General features: G+C 50.0%; 1 protein-coding gene across 1 annotated transcript in view; it reads right to left on the reverse strand.

Annotated features, from left to right (window-relative positions):
* Positions 1 to 219: 219 nt before the first annotated feature.
* Positions 220 to 12,482, reverse strand: part of ap3b1a (adaptor related protein complex 3 subunit beta 1a) — a 44,540-nt gene continuing 32,277 nt past the window's right edge. Inside the window, exons 24-27 of the mRNA XM_083670216.1 lie at positions 12,183 to 12,267; positions 11,090 to 11,187; positions 7,725 to 7,863; positions 220 to 1,180 (exon numbers count right to left, since the gene is read on the reverse strand). Of these exons, the coding sequence (XP_083526342.1) occupies positions 1,027 to 1,180; positions 7,725 to 7,863; positions 11,090 to 11,187; positions 12,183 to 12,267 (476 nt within the window). The 3' untranslated portion in view covers positions 220 to 1,026. The remainder of the gene's footprint in view (positions 1,181 to 7,724; positions 7,864 to 11,089; positions 11,188 to 12,182; positions 12,268 to 12,482) is intronic.

Consider the following 12,482-nt stretch of genomic DNA (forward strand, 5'->3'; position numbering starts at 1 on the left):
ACCACAGCTACAATGTAATCAATTTACTAGATGAAATAATGTTCTTCTAAATATGTGTGTGTGTGTGTGTGTGTGTGTGTGTGTGTGTGTGTGTGTGTGTGTGTGTGTGTGTGTGCGTCAACATTATCACTTCTCTCTCCATATCAACAACACTCCTCCAGTTCCCACTTAAGATATGTACATATGAGGAAAGACAAACAATTATATTTTTCAGTTTTATTGAATTCTGTTCTCATTTTCACCAAAAGTGATACAGACCTCATTGATTGAACAACACATTTTTGGTTACCTAAAAACATTTTCTTCATTTACAGGATAGAAAGGCACTTCACAGGTGTGGCTTTGTTGGGCATAACACAATGGTTTGGGATGGGATGGGATGACACCACAGTGAGACAACTACCACATGTAACATCTGCTTTGATGAAATACTGCATACAATATCAGGGTAGTTTAACCAAGTATGACGTTTGGTATTGAAAAGCTCCTAGATGGTCTGAACAATGCCAATATCTAAATAAAAGGCTAGCAGACATCTGAAAGTGATGTTTCTTGACACTAACGAACAGGTTAATGCAATCTTAGTATGAATACAGGGCCTCTTGGATAGGGCACACAACAAGAGTCCCAATATAATGCAGCACAACGTCAAAAGCTTTATGTTAGCAACAGAGAAAAAAACATGATGAGGTGAGTGGCTGTCTGTTGGCTTGTGTGTGTGTGTGTGTGTGTGTGTGTGTGTGTGTGTGTGTGTGTGTGTGTGGACATGAGGGTAGGTACCTTGTGTGATGTTGTGTTTGAGAGTTGACATGTATGAGTGACTAATTCTCCATCTCCGAGCCTGAATGTAAGAGAGTGTACCATGTGTACAGTGTGTGTGTGTGTGTGTGTGTGTGTGTAAGCAACAAATTGAGGCACTTTTGACACTCTACATTGTTTCTCTATGGCAGTTCTGTGGTGTTCAGGTGGTGTGTGTGTGTGTGTGTGTGTCCTCTCTGTGTCGGAGGACCAATGATAGGGGGCGCTCTAGGCTTGAGACAGGGCTTGTTTGAGGTCGCGCAGGAGCATGGAGCCCATGACACTCTTCTCTGTGTTGACGGTGAGCAGGGCGGTGCAGGCCTCCCTCAGCTCCACTGACACCAGGACCACAGCACCACTACTGGCCGTCTTCCCTGCAAACCTGGAGAGCACAATGAACAGAACGCACAGGGTTAAAAGGGCTGACAGGACACACCACAAACACAAACCGCTTAAATCACCCTCAAACTAAATGTAATCGGCCCTTCATCGATGTAATAAGCAGAGGTGATTATAAACAGGACACAGTGTTGCTGGACTGGCTGGAGACAAGAAACAGTTTTACAAGACTGGCAATTTACTAGAAAGAGATATAGCAGGATTGCACAGTGAGGCCAGGCCATACATTTGTCCTACAACTAAAATGCATGAAATGAAAAATCAATGTGGGTGCCAAGACAACTGCTTAATGTACTTAACATTCCAAAACACCACAAATCCTGTAATTAGCCAATATTAGTGAGAGTGTGTGTGAGATAAAGAGAGCGACGGGGCAGATGAGAGAGAGAGAGAGAGAGAGAGAGAGAGAGAGAGAGAGAGAGAGAGGCAATCAGTCTATTATCCCAGCTGACTAAAAAGCCATTAGGGATGAGACACACCCCTCCTGCCAATCAAACAGCATTCATCCCATTTTGTGTGTGTGTGTGTGTGTGTGTGTGTGTGTGTGTGTGTGTGTGTGTGTGTGTATAGGTGGGGGTGTGCCTGTGGGGAAGCCAAAGCACTATGATGGGGAGCCAAGGGACCATGATGGCAGCCTCTGAAGACAACCGACCCCCCTCTCCACCCCCCTCTCCACCCAGTCCACTCCCACCCGCTCCCCCTGGGGCAATGGGAGAATTCTCACCGTCCCGTTTCCTAGGATACCAGACCCACAGACTGGGGGGCAAAACTGGGCACACATGGTCCCCATTGAGGGTGCTAACAAGAGCCAGGCAGAGGCTATGACCCAGGGTGACCCCTCTTTAGGGTGACAGGCCTGGACTGGGCCCCCTCCCTCACTCCCCTCTCCCCTCTAGTCCTCTGGAGCCCCACGTGGCTGACTCCCAGCCATCTGCCTCCATTTAGCACTACATCCCTGGAACAAAGACCCCCTGTGGCCCCCTGCTTAGGCCTGACAAACACCCCACAAAGAGCCCCACTTAGGCCTGCCTAAAGCCCATGAAGAGCCCCCAACAGGCAGGCCTGTGGACAGGGTCCGTCAGAGAGAGCACAGATAAACCACAGGACAGACAAGCACGTCCACCAATTAGCACATACACACACACACACACACACACACACACACACACACACACACACACAGTCTGTCTGAGCGTCTCTCAGGGGAGCTGCTAAATTACCATCAATAGAGGAGAGGGAGTTTATCAGGGAGCTCTCAGGGAGAGAAGAGAGAGTCCTCCTCAGACTTAATTAAAATATTAGCTACTTCAGCAGGAAACAAAACCCACTGAAACGAGGAGTAATCTCTCTCTTCCTTTCATATTTTAACAAGTGTGTGTTAGCCAAAATATCTAATGTTGCAAATTTAAGACTTGTTAATTAGTCTACATTTTTAATGTTGGTAAAGCTGCTATCGAACCTCCCCTTAAAACAGACCACAATATTAAATGCTACCTCTGCAGGCAACACCTCCTAATTTACACAGGCCATAATTTTTGTTCCAGACACATTTATATTTAAAACCACTTCCCATAGCCTCTGTCCTGTGGGGTGCCCTCTCCCTCACAGAGACTTGAGGTGTCTTTATCTGCTCCCTGTGGCTTTGCTAATGACTTTAGGATATAAATCTATCATTTACTCAGTCAGTTAACACTGCCCTGAGGCTGCTTTCATTCCCTCTCTGGAGACACATGCTCTAACACCGTGTGGTGTGTGTGTGTGTGTGTGTGTGTGTGTGTGTTTGTTGTGTCAGTGTTTGAAGGGTGCGTTTGTATTTCTGTGTGTGTGTGTGTGTGTGTGTTTGTGTGTGTGTGTGTGTGTGTGTGTGTGTGTGAGCTTGTCTGGTAGATCTGTGCACCTTGGTTTGGATCAGATCTCCCTCACTCCTGTCTGGTTTTAGGTTGAACACTAGCTCACAGATTCTGCTGGGCTGGTGGCCTCACGGCAGGATGCTCCAGAGTACTGATTTTATATACAGAGCACGCACACAGACACACGCACACGCACACAGACACACGCACACAGACACACGCACACAGACACACGCACACGCACACAGACACACGCACACAGACACACGCACACAGACACACGCACACGCACACAGACGCTTCATGAACAATGATAGCAGGATACATAGTGGTGCCCCAAGGAGCATCCATTTATGAACCAGAGGTGACCCAATACTTTCCAAACACAAATGCGCACACCGACACACGTGCGCGCGCGCGCACACACACACACACACACACACACACACACACACACACACACACACACACACACACACACACACACACACACACACACACACACACACACACAGAGACACAGAGACACACACACACACACACACACACAAAACCCCCCTGATCAGCAGGGGTGATAGTGGGCCTAAATGGGTCATTGGTATTCCCCTGCACTCTTCACATGCGGGGCTAAACATTGGATTAATTGCAGTGTATGGAAAGAAAAGCAAAGCATAACCCCTGGACTTAGAGCAGGCGGATTGGCATCGATCGGCAGGGCTGCAGCTAAGCATCACTCTCCAATTATCTGTGATTCTCCTCAGTGCAGAGAGCCTCTGTGTGCCATCTGCCTCCCCTCCACCCCGCCATGCAAACACAAAGTGGGCTTCACCTTTACATCCAACCTCAGACCGGGAAAAACAGCCTACAACCACTTCAGCTCAACAGCCAACAATCCAGGACCGTTCACTTGAACCAAGTCAATAAACACTCACCGGAATGTGAAGTAAACATTTAACCATACATGTGAAATTAACATTCCACATTTCAAATAAATAATCACAATAAAAAAATAAACTACAGTATATCAATTTAATTCCAACATAACCTCAACATCACAATGCCTATGATGTGTGTGTGTATGTATGTATGTATGTATGTATGTATGTGTGTGTGTGTGTGTGTGTGTGTGTGTGTGTGTGTGTGTGTGTGTGTGTGTGTGTGTGTATGTGTGAGTGCACGTGCATTGGAGCTGGATACTATTGTTCCATCCTGACTCCTGGCCATGTGGACTCTCTCCTGGACAAGTGTCCTTCAGCTGGGTGGTCAGCCAGCCCAGCCCAGCCTAGCCCAGCCCAGCCCAGCCCAGCCCAGCCTAGCCCAGCCCAGCCTAGCCTAGCCCAGCCCAGCCCAGCCCAGCCCAGCCCAGCCCAGCCCAGCCCAGCCCAGCCCAGCCACAGACAGATGGCCAGAGCCATTAACCCCGATTAGGACCCAGGACACTCCACAGAGCACAGCCGTACGGCTCAGCACTGACCACTACACCAGCCCCAAACATACAGTGAGAGAGGAGAGGGAGAGAGGGGGAGAGGGAGAGGGGGAGAGGGAGAGAGGGAGAGAGGGAGAGAGGGGGAGAGGGGGAGAGGGAGAGAGGGGGAGGTAAGAGGGACAAAGAGAGAGGAGAGACCGATAGGAGGCAGGGAAAGAGAGGGAGAGAAGACAGGGAGGAAGAGAGAGACAAAGCCACGTTATATAGCCATTGATTCCTGAAGAATGTAACTTATGAATGCCTCATAAGCTTAGTTCAACTGTCTTACCCATCAGAACCCAAAATATAAGCTTTTTTACTCCATTGCTTGGAAACCAAGTAATTGTAAACAAACACTGTATGGTTGGTCAGTCCTTGCATCCATAGCTCTGTCTATGTATTTGAGAGTGGTTACATTTCTCCAGCACCATCCCTCAGCTGTTTACCAAATAAAGGGGCGGGGAGAACGCTTTGTTATTGTTTGAATCCCAGATTGCCCCTTTAATGTGTCAACTAAGTATGGTGGTTATTGGGGAAAGGCTGGGTGAGAGTGGAGAGGAGCATGTGGTCTGCTATGGTAACCCTACTGTGAGCTGTACCTGTCCTTAATGCTGGTGACCTGCAGGTTTAGGGACACTCTCTGGTGACCAGCGTACAGCCTGCTGTTAAACACGGTTACTGGGTCGTCAGCATAAATAACTATCAGTATGACTTATCATTCCATTACACATTCAATAACTATGTACACCGACCCAAACTAAAATGCATGCAGCTAAAATATAATTATATGAAAATGAATACTCTAAAAATGTGAGGGAATGTTAAATGTTTTATAATAACACAAAAGACAATTTGACTATTCAACCAGGAACTTTATATTAGACCTCACTAAATGGAAATAAACCTCAGCATACAGAGTTAGATATAATTACATTTAGCTTATAATTCAAGAGGTGCACTTTTGAAAATTAAGGTATAACCAGCCACATTGGCAATGCATACAAAAATATGATCAAATTTGCTTTCAAACGGTCTGAAAAATAGAGCAGATTTATTCTATTCCCTCTGTTTAGACATAAACAAGAACAGCTTTTTCTACATTTGCTTTTCTGCTTGATTTATTGCCAGCCTCCTTTCCAGCAATCAATTTCTGTGTTTCACATGCTTTTCTCTCCTTTCCAAGGCTTCTGTTTGGGAAAAGCAGTGCTGCACCCTGGTGCTGAAAAAGGGGACTGCAAGACTGAGAGGCAGAGCGCAGAGCATACACTGAATAACTAAAACAACCCCACTTCATACCAAAACAGAGAAACTGAAGACATATACAGGCAGAAAACCTATATTTAAATATGTAACATCAGATGTAATGAAATGAAAGCAGTAGCGAATGATACCAACTAATGAGAGTCCATTTTCATTATTTTTCCATCAAGCAGCCCATAACCTGACCCCTCCAGAGAGAGCACCCCTTGGGTGTGCTTGTGCCCAGGCCAGAGAGCCTTCTCCCTGGGGCCAGGAGGAGAGGAGAGAGGGGTCCTGGGTGGAGGTCACCTCCATCACATCACACTAATGCTGAGTGACCTCCACAATGAGCTCTCAGTGTGTGTATCCGATCAGATCGATCTCTCTGATCCCTCCTGTACGTGTATGTGTGTGTGTGTGTGTGTGTGTGTGTGTGTGTGTGTGTTTGTGGCCACTAGTCTCCTGCAGCATCAATACAACACCACTCTTCAGATAAAATGAACCACAGCTATACACACTTCAACAACTAATAAAGTCAACCAAAATGTCTGCATTACTGCACCACACACATACAGCACTACTCAACAGATATAGGAGAACATCTTCACTTATGGTGAACATAAACCAACCAAACATGAATTTTCACCGTCATCATTGTGGGACTGAGCGGAGAGTGTCGGACGAGGTGTCATCATTAGGGGACGAGAGGAGAGTATGGGACGTGGAGGGAGGGTCAAGCTTACTCTACACCGTCATCTATCGGGTCAGTTCTGATGGTTAAATGTTTGGATTCGGGGAGGGTCAGCTGATCCTACACAACATTTAGGAAACCTCTACCTGGAGCAACGTGGGACTGTGTGGGTCATCATTGTGGGACCAGTGGTGAGCGCGGGGGAGCATGTCATCAGTAGGGGACAGACAGGGGAGTCTGGCTTCCTCTTTAGCCGTCACGGAGGAAGGAGAGAGATTGATAGCATGGAGTCATTTGTCCTATTGGTTATTCCAAATGAAGTATGGGCTTAGTGAAGCCAGGCCTCTCCCACCGGCTAACATTGATTTCCACTCACTCTCTCGCTTCTCTGTGCCCTTGTGCTCGTGTCTCCTCTCCCTTTTTCTCTCTCCCTACCCATCTCTCTCTCTCTCTCTATCCCCCCTTTCTCTTTCCCTACACTCTCCCTCTTCACCCTCTTTCCATATTTCACTCCCTCTCTTTGCTCTCTCCCTACAAGGTTGTTTAATTTTGTTTTGTTCATATCTGCTAATGACACGAGGGGGTCTAGTTCTGATCCTGATGAGGAAAGCAATTATACACAGTAGGCCATGGAAGACTGACAACTGGAGGCACACAGCAAGGGTAACGTTACTAAAAACATACAGTAGAGCCAGAACAGAAGTGGTGCCGACAGGCAGGCAGACAGGCAGACAGACAGACAGATAGGCAGGCAGACAGACAGACAGACAGGCAGACATGGGAGAGACAAAGAGGAAGAGGGAACGAGCAGTAACAGTGGGAGAGAAGGAGAGACAGACAGAGGGACAGAGAGGAAATGAAGGAGAGACAGGGGGAGGGAGAGAGACATGGGGATAGAGACAAAGTGAAAAAGAGACAGAGCAGGAAACAGAGGGAGAAAGGGAGGTGTAATTATCCATCAGGTGTTCGGGTGTGCGTGACAGAGGAGGAAGCTCATTAGCACACTCTGTGTACACCAATTACACGGCCAGGCTTCTCAGGGCATTCCCCTGGCATGTCTGTCTGAGGGAGGGAGGGAGGGAGGGACACACAGAGGGACTCTCTCTATACCGATCTATCTATCAAAATATCTATAGTATCTCTCTCACACATAAACAAACTTGCACACCAACATATGTGCACAGATACAAGCGAGCATGCGCACATACACACGCACACACACTTTGTTCTGTATGTGCTATTGTGTATAAGTGCTTTATGTCGGTGTTTTAGGGCATCTCACCTGTGGATGTTGTCCTGACCGGATGGAACTAGACCCACGTTGGCCACGGATACCACCTGTTTGCTGATTGGTTGGCTGGAGGTGTTCTCTGCTGCCATGGTGATGGTTGCTGAGCTCTCGTTCATGCCCAAAAGTTTACCTGATTGGATGCAGAATGTTAAAAAAATCACTGGCAAAAACATTTATATACAATCTGTACACAATAGCGCTAGCTACTCCTATGATGATAAATCCAACAACAGGCCTCTAAAAAGATGAGGGAAACGTTTGGGGGTTATTTCAGACCTCCATTACTCTCTGTCTTGAAAGGGGACAATAGTGAATATCCTGACTGCACTCAATACAGTCACATAAAGCCAACACTGCATTTCTCTCAGAGAGACTCAGGAAGCCTGCTTCATTGTGTCAAACAGCTGGAAGTGAATATTGTGCCTTTACCCTGAGAGTCCAATGAATGGAAAGATGGAAAATGTGCTTTTGGACAAGACAGCGCCACTCCAGAACAAGCTTTTAATATGAACTGGCTGTGATGACACACACACACACACACGCACACACACGCGCACACACACGCACACACAAACACACACAGGCACCCGCAGGCACACACATACAAACACAACCACTTGAAAAGCTTAAACCTTGCCCATTAGGTTTGAATAAGAAATAAATTAGTATAACTGTGTTTATGGTAAAAGCATCTCGCAATTAAGAGGAGCCCTCAGCACTAAAGAAGACAAAGACTTCCTGTCATGCTCTGTGCAAATGAGAGATGAAGAAAGGGATGGATGGAGGGAGGGAGGGAGGGAGGGAGGGAGGGAGAGAGAGAGAGAGGGAGGGAGGGAGGGAGGGAGGGAGAGATGGGGCACTCAGGGAGGGAGGGAGGGAGGGAGGGAGGGAGGGAGAGAGAGATGGGGCACTCAGGGGGGGGGACACGCTGCTCCATATTCTTCTAGCTCGTTACCTCTCCACTTTAGCACGGCTTTATGAGGTGGTGGGGTGGGGGCTTGATGTTGGGGTGGGGGCTTGATGTTGGGGTGGGGGCTTGATGTTGGGGTGAGAGTGAGGGTGGTGGGGTGGGGGCTTGATGTTGGGGTGAGAGTGAGGGTGGTGGGGGCTTGATGTTGGGGTGAGGGTGGTGGGGTGGGGGCTTGATGTTGGGGTGAGGGTGGTGGGGTGGGGGCTTGATGTTGGGGTGAGGGTGGTGGGGTGGGGTGGGGGCTTGATGTTGGGGTGAGGGTGGTGGGGTGGGGTGGGGGCTTGATGTTGGGGTGAGGGTGGTGGGGTGGGGGCTTGATGTTGGGGTGAGAGTGAGGGTGGTGGGGTGGGGGCTTGATGTTGGGGTGAGAGTGAGGGTGGTGGGGTGGGGGCTTGATGTTGGGGTGAGAGTGAGGGTGGTGGGGTGGGGGCTTGATGTTGGGGTGAGAGTGAGGGTGGTGGGGTGGGGGCTTGATGTTGGGGTGAGAGTGAGGGTGGTGGGGTGGGGGCTTGATGTTGGGGTGAGAGTGAGGGTGGTGGGGTGGGGGCTTGATGTTGGGGTGAGAGTGAGGGTGGTGTGGTGGGGGCTTGATGTTGGGGTGAGAGTGAGGGTGGTGGGGTGAGGGCTTGATGTTGGGGTGAGAGTGAGGGTGGTGGGGTGGGGGCTTGATGTTGGGGTGAGAGTGAGGGTGGTGTGGTGGGGGCTTGATGTTGGGGTGAGAGTGAGGGTGGTGGGGTGGGGGCTTGATGTTGGGGTGAGAGTGAGGGTGGTGGGGTGGGGGCTTGATGTTGGGGTGAGAGTGAGGGTGGTGGGGTGGGGGCTTGATGTTGGGGTGAGAGTGAGGGTGGTGTGGTGGGGGCTTGATGTTGGGGTGAGAGTGAGGGTGGTGGGGTGAGGGCTTGATGTTGGGGTGAGAGTGAGGGTGGTGGGGTGGGGGCTTGATGTTGGGGTGAGAGTGAGGGTGGTGGGGTGGGGGCTTGATGTTGGGGTGAGAGTGAGGGTGGTGTGGTGGGGGCTTGATGTTGGGGTGAGAGTGAGGGTGGTGGGGTGGGGGCTTGATGTTGGGGTGAGAGTGAGGGTGGTGGGGTGGGGGCTTGATGTTGGGGTGAGAGTGAGGGTGGTGGGGTGGGGGCTTGATGTTGGGGTGAGAGTGAGGGTGGTGGGGTGGGGGCTTGATGTTGGGGTGAGAGTGAGGGTGGTGGGGTGGGGGCTTGATGTTGGGGTGAGAGTGAGGGTGGTGGGGTGGGGGCTTGATGTTGGGGTGAGAGTGAGGGTGGTGGGGTGGGGTGGGGGCTTGATGTTGGGGTGAGAGTGAGGGTGGTGGGGTGGGGGCTTGATGTTGGGGTGAGAGTGAGGGTGGTGGGGTGGGGGCTTGATGTTGGGGTGAGAGTGAGGGTGTTGTGGTGGGGGCTTGATGTTGGGGTGAGAGTGAGGGTGGTGGGGTGGGGTGGGGGCTTGATGTTGGGGTGAGAGTGAGGGTGGTGGGGTGGGGTGGGGGCTTGATGTTGGGGTGAGAGTGAGGGTGGTGGGGTGGGGGCTTGATGTTGGGGTGAGAGTGAGGGTGGTGGGGTGGGGGCTTGATGTTGGGGTGAGAGTGAGGGTGGTGTGGTGGGGGCTTGATGTTGGGGTGAGAGTGAGGGTGGTGGGGTGGGGGCTTGATGTTGGGGTGAGAGTGAGGGTGGTGGGGTGGGGGCTTGATGTTGGGGTGAGAGTGAGGGTGGTGGGGTGGGGTGGGGGCTTGATGTTGGGGTGAGAGTGAGGGTGGTGGGGTGGGGGCTTGATGTTGGGGTGAGAGTGAGGGTGGTGGGGTGGGGGCTTGATGTTGGGGTGAGAGTGAGGGTGGTGGGGTGGGGGCTTGATGTTGGGGTGAGAGTGAGGGTGGTGGGGTGGGGTGGGGGCTTGATGTTGGGGTGAGAGTGAGGGTGGTGGGGTGGGGGCTTGATGTTGGGGTGAGAGTGAGGGTGGTGGGGTGGGGGCTTGATGTTGGGGTGAGAGTGAGGGTGGTGGGGTGGGGGCTTGATGTTGGGGTGAGAGTGAGGGTGGTGGGGTGGGAGTAAGTCCATTCAGGTCAAAATAACAAGTCTACTTTCAAAGAACCCCAGGCAGGTCGTAATTAGCTTTCCATATTTTTCTCTCCTTTCATTAGAGCTCAGGACAAAAGTGAATGAAGATTAATTAACATCACGGAGGCAGGCATTTAGCAGGCACTCACAATAGTGGTGGCATAGCATACACTCCCAATAGGCTGTTGCTTGCAGCCAGGTCTGAATTGTTTGTGTTTGGATGGGGGTGGAGGTTTCAAGGGATTTAGCCGCTCTTGGAGGACATGATGTTGATGATGATAATGCATGTATGTGATAATGGCAGACCGTGTGTGTTGTCTCACCTTGCTCCTGGCGGAAGTCCTGTTCAGTCATGGTGAAGGGCAGGAACAGCTCTCCTACGGCAGGCTGGATGGACACATTAAACTGGTCCTCCTTCGTACTGAGGGACAAACACAACAGCACTGTCACTTGAACCTGGTCTCAGCTTGTTTCTATGTGTAGAATTGATGTGTATTGCGTATTGTGTGGACCTAAAAGAAGGCTGTCTGTTGCTAAAGCAACAGCTAATATGTGTGTGGCCCTCTGTGGCTCAGTTGGTAGAGCATGGCACTAACAACACTTAGGTTGTGGGTTAGATTACCGCTGGGACCATATATACTGAAAAATGTATGCATTCACTGCAATGTAAGTCGCTGTGGATAAAAGCATCAGCTAAATGGCATATATTATATGGATTCAAATAAACAAATGAACCGCTCAAATTCAGACTTACTAAAGGAAAGCAGGGAGAGCTATACAGCTATACAGCAGCTCAACATTCTTCATGTCTGTCTACTTGACGAAACAAAACTCTTCCCTTCGAATGAGTTTAATGAGTGAATGTGTGTGTGTGTGTGTGTGTGTGTTTGTGTGTTCTCTCCTATCCAATGTATGTGTATATTTGATACATGATATATTTTTCTGTTCCGATTGCCATGCAAAACACACTTGATGATTGGCATTTTGGGCCGGATTGATTTCCCTGTCCCAAACAGGTTTTCTGATAATGGTATTGATTGGCTGGTGGTGCCAATGGCTTTCAGCTGGCTGATTACTGAGGGGAGTAATTGTTATCCCAGTGAAACAGGATCAATGACTGCTGACGCCCCACCTGGGACTACCGTCAGGGGAAGAGGAGGAAGAGGAGAATTAGAGAGAAGAAGAGAAAGATAAGAGAGGGAAAAGAGAGAAGGTTACAGGAGGAGAGGGAAGAGAAAATCGGCTGAGCAGAGGATGGAAGTGAGGGGAGCAGTCTGGTGATGATGGGCTAATGGAGGGAGAGGAGGATGGGGGGAGAAAGAACAATGGCAGGGTGAAGAAAGAGGAGGATGGGAGCAGGAACAGGAGGAGGAGGTGGAAGAGAAGGACATCCGAGTAGTAGAGCAGGAGTCTTACCACAGCTGGAAGTTGGCTGCCTGTGTGGAGTCGTTGAAGTCGATGCCAATGGAAACGGTAACTGAGGCCTCTGGCTCCAGTCGCTCTGAGAACGTGAGAGGAGAGGAGAGGAGGGGAGGGGAGGAGAGGAGGAGTGAGTGACAAGGGCAAGGGAGTAGGGAGGGGGCACAGGGGGAGGAGAGGGGGGCCATCAGAGTGGAACAGACAGGCACGCACACCACTTGTGTTTTCTACCTCACAAAGCAAGGCCACAGTGTGTGAGAAATCCATCTTTCAATCTCAGTCTCCAGCACAGAAAAA

The sequence above is a fragment of the Argentina silus genome, assembly GCF_951799395.1.
Source record: "Argentina silus genome assembly, chromosome: 5".
NCBI classification, from domain to species: Eukaryota; Metazoa; Chordata; class Actinopteri; order Argentiniformes; family Argentinidae; genus Argentina; species Argentina silus.